Raw genomic sequence first — 11507 nt, 5'->3', positions numbered from 1 at the left:
GATAATTTTCGTTATGACCCATATTTGTTAACGTGTCATCCGAACACTGAACTAATGGAAGTTTCAGGTAAACTTCTGTGAAAAGCATATACTGGGATTAATTAGGATTATATATAAACATTATAGAAAGTACAACTCCCGCCCCGGACATTTTCCGGTGTGTTATTGTTTCAACCATTACAAACACAAGGGATTAAATCAAAATTGAAGGACCGTTCAATCGCTAAGTTTTAACTGTGTATAATATCATGTCATGTAAACACTGCACAGTATTACCAACTCTCTATTAAGAGCAAAACCAAAATCCAAGCCATTTGGATGTAAACTTGAATTTGAGATCAAACGATACTAGCAAACTTATTGTTAGAATTAGTCATTAGGCCAAATGTGTGCTTAGTCGATAACGCATTGATTTAGGATGGATGGATGCATGAATGGATGGATGGATGGATGGATGGATGGATGGAAGGATGGATGGATGGATGGATGGATGGATGGAAGGATGGATGGATGGATGGATGGATGGATGGATGGATGGATGGATGGATGGATGGATGGATGGATGGATGGATGGATGGATGGATGGATGGATGGATGGATGGATGGATGGATGGATGGATGGATGGATGGATGGATGGATGGATGGATGGATGGATGGATGGATGGATGGATGGATGGATGGATGGATGGATGGATGGATGGATGGATGGATGGATGGATGGATGGATGGATGGATGGATGGATGGATGGATGGATGGATGGATGGATGGATGGATGGATGGATGGATGGATGGATGGATGGATGGATGGATGGATGGATGGATGGATGGATGGATGGATGGATGGATGGATGGATGGATGGATGGATGGATGGATGGATGGATGGATGGATGGATGGATGGATGGATGGATGGATGGATGGATGGATGGATGGATGGATGGATGGATGGATGGATGGATCGATCGATCGATCGATCGATCGATCGATCGATCGATCGATGAACTGATCGATGGATGGTTCGATGAATCGTTGGATGGATGGGTCGATGAATCGTTGGATGGATGGGTCGATGAATCGATGGATCTATGGATCGATCGATGGATCGATCGATTGATTATATGATTGCTGTAAAAGTCTGTTAACTGTAGTTAGAAATAAAAGAGGAGTTTAAATCAGTTGTAGTTCCAAGTTTCATTTTTAAGTTCATTTTCCAGTCTTTCTGACATATTTAGTCATATGCGGCAAGGATTACCTTAAATTATGAAGCACATGTTATCATAAACTTAGTAATTGAGTTGTACAAAGCGCTAACTGATCTCAGCGCAACTTCACCTTACTGATTTTGAGTTACATCTGCAAAGGTATTCCCAGCGAGCAGAGCGACGTACATCCATGTGCATTAGAATCTGGCTTATTAATCGTGTTGATGAATTATTAAAATAAATGCAACTAATCTTATTTTCGTCATGAAGATATAACAAAAAGAAGTAGTTACATCGTACAGCCAATTTGAGTATGCTTGTGTCCCACTGCATTTTCATACATTTACTTCAATCGGTAAGTTTGACCTGCTAACCCTGGAAACAAATCGACGTCCCTGTCAGTTGGTGAATTCAGTTGTGGACGCATTGAGGTGAATTGCAGTTCCTTTTTCCCAAGTTTACTCCAGATGTATTACCCCCCCCCCCCCCCCTACAGATCTAGCCCTCTCTTAAGCATATGCAGTCACTTTTGATTATTCAAAGAGATTGTTAGGGCCAACTATTGATCCTTCTGTTGCCAGTTGTTCTTCACAAATTTCAATCTATCGCGCTTTCGACTCGTTATTTTCAAGGCTCAGTGTATAATGGATAAAATATTATTCACTTTTAAGGTCTCTTTGAAACTAAATTACGTTTGAATTAAGTCTGAATGAAATGCATTGAACGGAGAGACACTAGGGCGAACCACAGTGTTTAATAGCTACCATTGAACTTAATTAAATGTATCTTCAAACAATTTGACCTCTTGAGAACGTCTTGGAAAATCCATTACATATTTTTTCATTACTTAAACAGCGCCACACTACACATTTGAAACAGAATGACAATCACGTACAACTCCAAATAGACGAATTTTATAATATAGAGTTGTCATATCAGAATATAAAGCTGTAATTATAACAGAAATTATCACTTTGTTGGATTAATATTTCAAACGTTGTCGGCCAGTCACTGCGGTCGGTCTAAAGAAAGCTAATCAGTCCCAACATCGATCTGCTGTTCACCCCTTGAAGGAAAGGCGACCTTACAAAGTTGAAATGGCTTCATCTGCCAACTTTGCAGAAAACATTGGCAAGCCGGCTAGAAGGTTGTAACTGTAATAAGCTCACTTCCGCCTACGATATTACTGAGGTTCTAGTTACTGAACTATATGCATTCAATATCATATTGTCAAGCTCAAAGAGACACAAATACTGCTTCAACCGTTACGTCGGTAAGTCCACTTTATGTTACTATAACTGTTAAACAAGCTATGGGCATCAATGTTTCGTTGAAGTTTTTTTAAAAGCACTGTCTGCTAGCTTCACTTTGAAGCAATATTGTAGCGCTACGGTATATCAGATAGTTTAGCATCACATAGTATAAGCTAAGGGACGGGTGCAGGGGAGCCAGCACTGATCAGAATAAAGGCAGGAGTTGCTTTCTCGACATTTCCCACTCTTCCAATTTTTTAACAACAGAACAAGAGGCAAATATCATTCTTCTTTCAGCATAGCATCATTCACCAATTATTTTGTTTTGCGCAAAATTTCGAACACATCAAGAGTCGAAATTACGGCATTAAAAAACAAGTAACTAAATTGCAATAATCCAATTGCAATCATGAGAAACATTTTAAGACTTTGAGGAGGTAAACAGTCTCAGATTTTACATTGAATAGTGGAACATTTGAAAGAAAGTTAGATGTTTAATAAAAAATGTAAAATATGAGTAATACGTCGACAGTTTGTGAATGAAATGCCTTAATTTCTACAAATAAAACTTCCAAACGAAGTAGTAGAAATGTTGAGCTGAATGTCAAAAATTAGAGTTAAAAAATATCATAGGTTGAGAAAAAGAGGAATTGAAATAGTAAGTAGTAGTTTGGGGCGATAATTCGAAATTTTTAAATGTTCGTAAAACTTTCGTCTTTTCACAAAATTATTAAATTTCATGTAAAAAATAATGCTAATCGAAGTTTGAGATGATATACTTCTAATCTTGTCTGAGATAATACTAATCTTGGTACGAGTGCTACTTCAAGAGGAGGCAGTTACTCAGGAAAAAAGACAATATAAATTAATTCCAAGAACAGGTATTCGAGATGTGGATAGGAAAAGTCGAAATTCCCAATTTATCATCTAGATCATCGCAGCTTGTGCAAAACTGAAATAGTGCCAAAGGAACTTCTACAACTCAAAACCGACTTCTGTCCCACCCCTAACACAACTAACACAACTTTCAATCGGCTTCTCCTACTCTTGCATATTTTACTTCCATCGATATGCGAATAATGCATAACATACATACATACATTGAAGATATCTATTCAATTTGAGACATTAAAAAGCTCTTTTAAATGATCAACTATAGATATGATATAAGTCTTGATCGTGTATTATATTTTGTCCTTTCTGTTGTAGGTACATAGCCTAATTTGTTAGTATCATCACACGGCTGAAGACCAATATGGATTCAATGAGAGTTGAGAATATTTTATCGACACTTTTATTGTGTGCGGTTATAACAACATGTTTGGAACCTTCCTCTCCTCGGCGTATGACTACAATATTTGATGTAATTGCTGTCCCTATCAACGTTCTGAAGAATGAAACAGTTGAATTTATTTGTGAACAGAATGCCAACAATCCATTTAACATAAGATTTAAAGGCATTGTACTTGTGCAAAACAAGCAGGTAGTAGAGGAATTTTCAAATATATTCGATTTTCAAATTTTTGGTCTCACTACGGGCAACCTGACATTAAAACATGCAACTGAAGAATATAAAGGAACATATAGATGTGGTGAAGTTGGTAATGAGAAATATGCTGTGATTGGCGATGTCTACACATTAATAAGCAGTAAACCTATTTGTAAATCTTCCATTGATATCGGACCATATATTTTCGAGGATCAGATTGACCTCATCGAGATGAACTGTACTTCAGAGGACGGAATTCCACAAGTGACTATGTCAAACCATATCATACAGGGAAATGAAACCACAGATGTCACTAGCATCTCAACCAAGACAACATCCTCTCACCCGCTTCCTTCTAAGACTCTATCATTCTCATCGTACTTCAACTCATCATTTAACAATAGTGTCTTTGTCTGCAATGTCTCTCAACAATTACCAGCTCCTTATTATCAGAGTTATCAAGGATCTTGCTCATTAGGACCTATACTTCTTCTCCATTTGTTCTCTGTTGCGGTGACTCCATCAGAAATAATTTGCAGTAAAGTGAAGAATCATATTCTTAAGTGTACCAGTAATGTGAGTGAAGTTAGCCTTTCCTGGACTAAGATTCCAACTCACTGGAAGTATGATATTAAGAAAAGCGATGCATCCACTGAACTCACTGTATTGGATACCGGAAGTGACGTCTGCTCAGTGAATATACAATGTGTTGGTAACTACAGAAATAGAAATATCACATCGACGATCCAAATCAGTGCAACCAATAACCCAGGTCGAGTAATAGCTGTTTTATTTGTTGTCATGGTCATCTGCTTCTGTTTAATATGTCTCATTGTAATTATAGTATATAAATATCGCTTAACTGTTTCCGCCGGAGAGAACTCTAGTACGAGTATTGCCAATGATAGAAATACATCCATGAATGATGACATAGTCCCACCGATTGAATCTCAGATTGATAATAGTAATGCATTAAATCTACCCACAGATAACTATACGAACATCGATTCATCTTTATTTACTTATGACAGTGGTGGTTATCTGTCTCCCTGCGAACCTTTACAAGAATATGAACAGTATGATATTGTTAAATGATTATTTTTTATGTTATTAACTTATATTCATATATTACGTTTTGGTTTTGATACATTATTTTTTGATATAATTGAGTTAAATACAGTATTTAGTACTTTATCATCAAATTACCGTGACAATCCAAAAAGAGTTAACGACAGACGGCATTCTGTTGTATCATGTAACGTGATACACATTGGTGGAAATAGTCTGAATATATCCATCCCTCCAATGCGACAATTGTATTTACATATAGTAGTTTGGGAACTTTTGAACAATAGTCTGTTCGTTAGCACACCACCACGCCTGGTTAGCGGAGTGGAGGACACAGGGGGTGGGTGTGCTACCCCAACAGGCGTTATTTAACTACATAGTGTTTCCTCCATTTCATATGACCTATTGTAAGAGTCAGAGCCTTAACACTGACCTCCACGCACAGAATGGCAGATGGGCGCACAGACGACAACCAATTAATTTCCCTTTCGTTGGTCTCATTTGTTGAGACTTGCAATTGCGAACCGCCACGCAATGTCGACAGCCAGAAAGAATGATACATTAGGAGCATTAAATAATGAATCGAGATACAACTTTCTGGCATTATTGCACGCATGGTGGTACGTGAAGGTAAATCATGTAATATACGTTACAACTCATGTAATGTTGATACATGTTGTACTATATATGTATGTGTACATAATATACATATATATATATATATATATATATACACACACACACATATATATATATATATATATAAATATATATATTTATATATATACATATATATATATATATATATATATATATATATATATATATATATATATATGTGTGTATGTGTGTATATATATGTATATATATATATATATATATATATATATATATATATATATATATATATATTATATATATATATATATATATATATATATATATATATATATATATATATATATGTGTGTATGTGTGTATATATATGTATATATATATATATATATATATATATATATATATATTATATATATATATATATATATATATATATATATATATTATATATATATATATATATATATATATATATATATATATATATATATATATATATATATATATATATATATATATATATATATATTAATAAGCGTTGAACACCTACTCTGTTTATACTGTGAAGCAAGCATGTCGTTTGTTATAAAGTCAAGCGATTCACAATCGAATCGAAAGAAAATCTAGATCATAAGAGCATTTTTATGACATAATATATATTCAGTATACTTTAATACAAGGCGTTTGAACGTAGTTTACTTTTGATAAAACACATATATTTAGTATCTCCAGTATTTTTTATATGTACCTACCATAGAACATATGTAAAGACTTTCTTTACCATTTATTGCATGATCTGAATATACGTTTAAGAAGAAAAAATAAGTAGATGCAAAAAATAATGTCACGTGAACATCTATGTCTTCGATCTCTTACAACTCCTTGTTCTGATATGCAAATAACGAAGTCATCTCTGAATGAGGTCAGTAACACAAGATCTTTACGATAAAGATGATGATGTCGGTATTTACCTAAACACGATCTAGATAGAGAGCAGCATGCGTATGATGATCAACTTTACAAAGTGCAAATAATATTTACAGTGAAAATGAAAACACAAAATAAAAATAAAAATAAATGAAAGCACAAATACAAAGAATCTTCCTCAGTTAATGTTATAGAGGATTATTTGATCCGTAACACCACTACTTTTTTTCAAGAAACACAAAGAACCATAAAAACTATTTTAATCAAATCGATTTTCTTATTGTAATATAAATTGTGGCCTTGGTCACTTACATGTTGTCACGTGATAACGTGATATTTTCATCGACATACGGGTATTTCATCCTTTCAAGAATCATAATAAAGGAACCACAACACTCCTAACCCACATATCAATAAAGCAAGTGGAAATATTTTTTCTGCTACAATATCATAAAAATAGGTGGTAATTTTAACAAAATACGAAAGGGACATTGGCTATAGATAATACACATTATGTGTTAAACAATTCAATACCCTATGCAATAATGGTTTGAACCACTTAATGTGGTCTTGACCTTCAGTGTTCAACTTAAACGTTGCGTGCTATTTGAAGTTACTCATCGAAGACACCCTGATCACCGGTGGCGTAGGAAGGTACTTTTGAGTGGGGGGGGGGGCTGAAGACTGATGGCCGGCCTGGGGGAGGGGTCTAAGGATTTTTTTTGCATTTCCAGGTGGCCTCAGATGCAATTTGGTGCTCCAAATGAGATTTTTTTCTCATTTGGAAATGAAAAAGGGGTTTTTCTGATTTGCGAAGCGGGGGGCGGAATGATACTTCCGCCCCACAATATATTTCACTGGGCGGGGGGGGGGGGGGCTGGCGCCCCCGGTCCCCACGCCCTTGCTAATTGTGATGCAATACCTGCATGTTTGTGTTTATTTTAGTGGCCAGCTGCAAAGAACGCTCTTTCAAGAAAATGCGATTAATGAACAAATTTTATAAGATATGATCTTTCTCCCATTTTATATAATTGGGAATGAAGTACATGTATAGTATGTTTGTTTATGTTTGCCTGTTGTATACTGAAAGTCCCATAGTGATTTATATTTTATCATTTTCTTAAGGATTTCACATTTTGAACAAAGGAACAAATTTAACAAAGGAATTATGAAAAACAATGAATGTAGATTGTTATTTTTTTTTATTTCATATATTTTCTTGCTGAATAAACTGATTTTATACAACAATAGCCTCTCAAAACCTCCTTGCTTGTACCCCTATCTTCCCCTTCCTACTAACGCCATACATATATGGTTGGAAGATGGGATAAATAGTGGGATACTGAAAAGATCAATGAAGTGACAAAAATCTTATAAAACCATCCTGCCACAAAATGCACCTACTATAAATTCGTTTTGTATATAATTTTGCATTTTCATGAAAATTTGGTGCTCCAAATGAGATTTTTTTCTCATTTTGAAATGAAAAAGGGGTTTTCTGACTTGCGAAGCGGGGGGGGGGGCGGAATGATACTTCCGCCCCTCCATATTTTTCACTGGGGGCTGGCGCACCCCAGCCCCCCGGTTCCTACGCCCTTGCTGATCACCATATGCTTTAGAGTCTTAAGAGAAGGGCATTGATTAAAAGGAAAATAGACAAAGTACGGAGCAAGTTACCGCATTACCGCCCTTCTGACTTCAACGTAATAAGAACGTGGAAGTCGGTCATCAGTTGTCGAAATTATAACTGTTTGTGAGAAAACAGTTTTCCACTTGCGTTTTATCTTGATCGTCAAATGTCCAAAACGTTACTTTCAGCAATTGAAAAATTTAAGGTCATGCCGTTGTGGTGTTGTGTCATCAAATTCTAGGGGAAATCCTTTCAACATTCCTAAGTACGCAATTAATATTTATTAAAATCACTCTAGGCGTTTGCACTAATTGATGTGTAATACTTAAGCTCAAGTTTGTTTCTCTTCAAAGTCTCTTCATCGGGGATGGGGGTGGTAGGGGGTTCTCTTTCAGTTTTAGTTTCACACCATTTCCCTTTTAAACAATTCAAAGAGGGAAATTCATAGAAAGATGTACGTGAATAGTTGTAATAGCTGTTATAGTGCCCTTAATTGTATGCTAATACAAGGCAGTGCAGTACCTGTAATGCTAAAATGTATGATATTTAAAGAGATATTTCAGTGAAACAATAATCATCATATAGCAATATATACAGTCACATATAGTATTTCCGCTTATTCTGCCTTCACGAGAGCATTTTGATAATGCTGCGGTGATACTGAACTGTCTGAAACTGTTAATTGTTAAGCAACAACTTCATGAAACAATCATTGACTGAAATCAATACAAATTGCAATGTGTTTACAGTTTTTAAGAATTTTAATCAAAAGGCTATAGTTTGAATATACCAATAACGTTGCTGTACCTATTAAAACTCAGTGTGTAAAGTAATGTGTCATAATGTCACAGCATCTTCTGTACTTATAGTTACCATACTTACTTCTGTAAGTGGGTTCTGTCTACGCTTTGGAGAAATAGTGGGTAATGAATTCCATTGTATCCCTGAATTCATTATCAGAAGTAAGTTGTAGGCCTCCTACAACCAAAGTTTCAACACGTATACAATTGAGCGCATCTTCTAAATTGAAAATAAGACTCTTTTGCATAAGGTTAAGTTAATTCTGTGTTTAACGTTCCACATCGTGTTGATTTTGTTGCTATGGTCATACTGCAGGGTTTGGTCAAAAGCTCCTTTTATTTGATGTTGTTTCTGCTTCCTGATATTTGCTTTGTAATGTGGCTCTTTTACTTCATCGTAGCATAAAATAGTACGAGAAACAGAAAGTGCGAGTCGGTTTCCTCTTGAATCTATACAGCGTGTAAATGGTTGCCTGACAACGGTTTAAATTAATACAGATCGTGTGAAAAGTGCAGTTATATTCTTGTATATATTATTATTTTCTCCTAAGCCAAGTGTAAACATGAGATAATATCTGTTTCGAACTAAGCTACATGTATAATGTTTTGCTCAAAATTTGGAGACACTAGAGTTTTAATTGTGTATAATTATCGTTTCATTTAATGTCATTTTCCCACAGCTGCGTTGGTAAACAGCGCCAAGCAGCGTTGTTACGTTTTTGTTTTAATAATTAAAATAAATTGTAGACATAATACTCCGCTAACCGCCAACAAATGTTGCTTCCATCAGTTTTAATTTGTGAATATTCATTTCTTACAGCCACTATGATTTGATGAGATTAAAATGTGAAGAGACTTTTACAAAGTTGCTCTTTATAGAACAGTAAAGTCTTCTTAGCACTCATCCTTATGTCCCTTCAGAGAAACCTGAGATTGCATCCTGGAACAACTCTTGCTCATTGAAATTGCGACTGAGCGATTTAGTTATATCGAACCGTTCATCCATCCTGCGGTGGATGAGGTTGTGTCTTAGGCCGAACAATTGTATGTAGCTACAGTACTACATAAGTGAAGATTTACTCTCCCACGCGTTGCATGATTTGAATTTACGTCTAAGAAAATTAATAAGTATAGTTATAATGTAATGTCACGTGAACATCAATCTCTTCTTTTTTTAGTACCTCCCTGTTCTGCCAATAACGAAAAGTGTGCTTTGGTTGTTGAGGTTGTCCCTGCATGATGAATAATTGCAACACAGTCATACATGATGCATTTGTGTACCTCGGTGTTTTTAAAGATGATCCCTTTTTAACTTAATTCGGGACATCACCTACCAGATGTAGGCCGAAGGGCGTAGGAACCGGGGGGCTGTGGGGCGCCAGCCCCCCCCAGTGAAAATGTGGAGGGGCGGAAGTATCATTCCCCCCCCCCCCCCCCGCTTCGCAAGTCAGAAAACCCCTTTTTCATTTCCAAATGAGAAAAAAAAGTCTCATTTGGAGCACCAAATTGCATCTAAGGCCAGGTGAAAATACAAACTTAAGTTTACAAAATGGAGTGGGTGTTGAAGTGTGCTATATTGCACCAAATTGCATCTGAGGCCACCTGGAAATGCAAAAAAATCCAAAGGGGAGGGGGGCACCCCCTCCCCTTAGACCACTCCCCCAGGCCGGCCATCGGTCTTCAGCCCCCCACTAAAAAGTACCTTCTTACGCCACTGTGTAGGCCTACCATTCCACCAAGATATCTGTAGAAGTTATCGTTGATCCACATAGGGGCTCACTATAGATTACTCTCACTTGTTTGGGGTAGCCTTTGTTGCAAATGTACCACTGGAAGAAATATATTTATACAAACATAGATGATTGAGATAACATGATTTTCTTCCATAGATCTTGATGTTCTGCCTATCTTCAACTCGTAACAAAGAACACATTTGATGGTTCCTATTGTACATGGTACCACGGGTGGGGGGGGGGGAATGAGGCACCTAAGCAAAAATATCTCAAATTCTCAAAAACGTAGAATTCAATTTCAAACTCACTATGTTCAATAGAGATATTAACCTTCATGCTACATAATGTAATTACACAATTTTAGTTACTGTTGTCCAAGAGTTATATTTTGTGACTCAAAGTGACAAAAGTGAAATGCGTCATATTCCCCTTTTGTTGGGAACAATGACGGAGTAATAATTGTGGCAAACAGTTTAAAGCATAGTTTGAGTTAGGCATATAAAAAGTTTGATGGTAACCTTAAGCAACAAAATCATGTAGAACAAAACATGTTTTTAATAATTTTTAAATGCTTTTAAAAGTTTGCTGTTTCACATAAAGGATACAGTAGGATACAGTAAAAGGAAACAGTAGAGGCTACACCATGTCACATACCAAAATTTAAAAAATGTCACCAATGAAAGATACCAAATTCTCTTTTAAAAGTCTTTTATTTTACATCCGGGAGGGTAACATTGTTAACACTTGAAATTCTGGGCCATGGTGAACAAAATATCAATCTAACTG

General features: G+C 35.9%; 2 protein-coding genes across 2 annotated transcripts; one reads left to right on the top strand and one right to left on the bottom strand.

Moving 5' to 3' along the window:
• Positions 1-413: 413 nt before the first annotated feature.
• On the bottom strand, positions 414-1630 carry LOC139976359 (uncharacterized). Its single transcript, XM_071985051.1, has 2 exons — positions 1570-1630; positions 414-1084 (listed from the first exon to the last, which is right to left on the bottom strand). Exons 1-2 carry the CDS (start codon positions 1628-1630, stop codon positions 414-416), a joined length of 732 nt encoding a protein of 243 aa, XP_071841152.1.
• Positions 1631-2120: 490 nt separating this feature from the next.
• On the top strand, positions 2121-5560 carry LOC139975546 (uncharacterized). The gene is made up of 2 exons (XM_071983556.1): positions 2121-2476; positions 3666-5560. The coding sequence occupies exon 2, from the start codon at positions 3712-3714 to the stop codon at positions 5038-5040; it is 1329 nt and encodes a 442-aa protein (XP_071839657.1). The 5' UTR covers positions 2121-2476; positions 3666-3711; the 3' UTR covers positions 5041-5560.
• The last annotated feature ends 5947 nt before the right edge of the window (positions 5561-11507 follow it).

Source organism: Apostichopus japonicus, chromosome 11, assembly GCF_037975245.1.
Source record: "Apostichopus japonicus isolate 1M-3 chromosome 11, ASM3797524v1, whole genome shotgun sequence".
NCBI lineage: Eukaryota > Metazoa > Echinodermata > Holothuroidea > Aspidochirotida > Stichopodidae > Apostichopus > Apostichopus japonicus.
The sequence above is the reverse complement of the archived record's forward strand: the minus strand, read 5'-3'. Positions and strand labels throughout refer to the sequence as shown.

What these genes read in the sequence shown, in the direction of transcription:
- LOC139975546 (XM_071983556.1), top strand. Translation starts at nt 3,712, where the DNA reads ATGGATTCAATGAGAGTTGAGAATATTTTATCGACACTTTTATTGTGT.
- LOC139976359 (XM_071985051.1), bottom strand. Translation starts at nt 1,630, where the DNA reads ATGCGTCCACAACTGAATTCACCAACTGACAGGGACGTCGATTTGTTT. An exon ending in TTTGTTTCCAGGGTTAGCAG is followed by an intron (nt 1,085 to 1,569) that starts GTCAAACTTACC and finishes ATCGATCCATAG; the next exon opens with ATCCATCGATTCATCGACCC.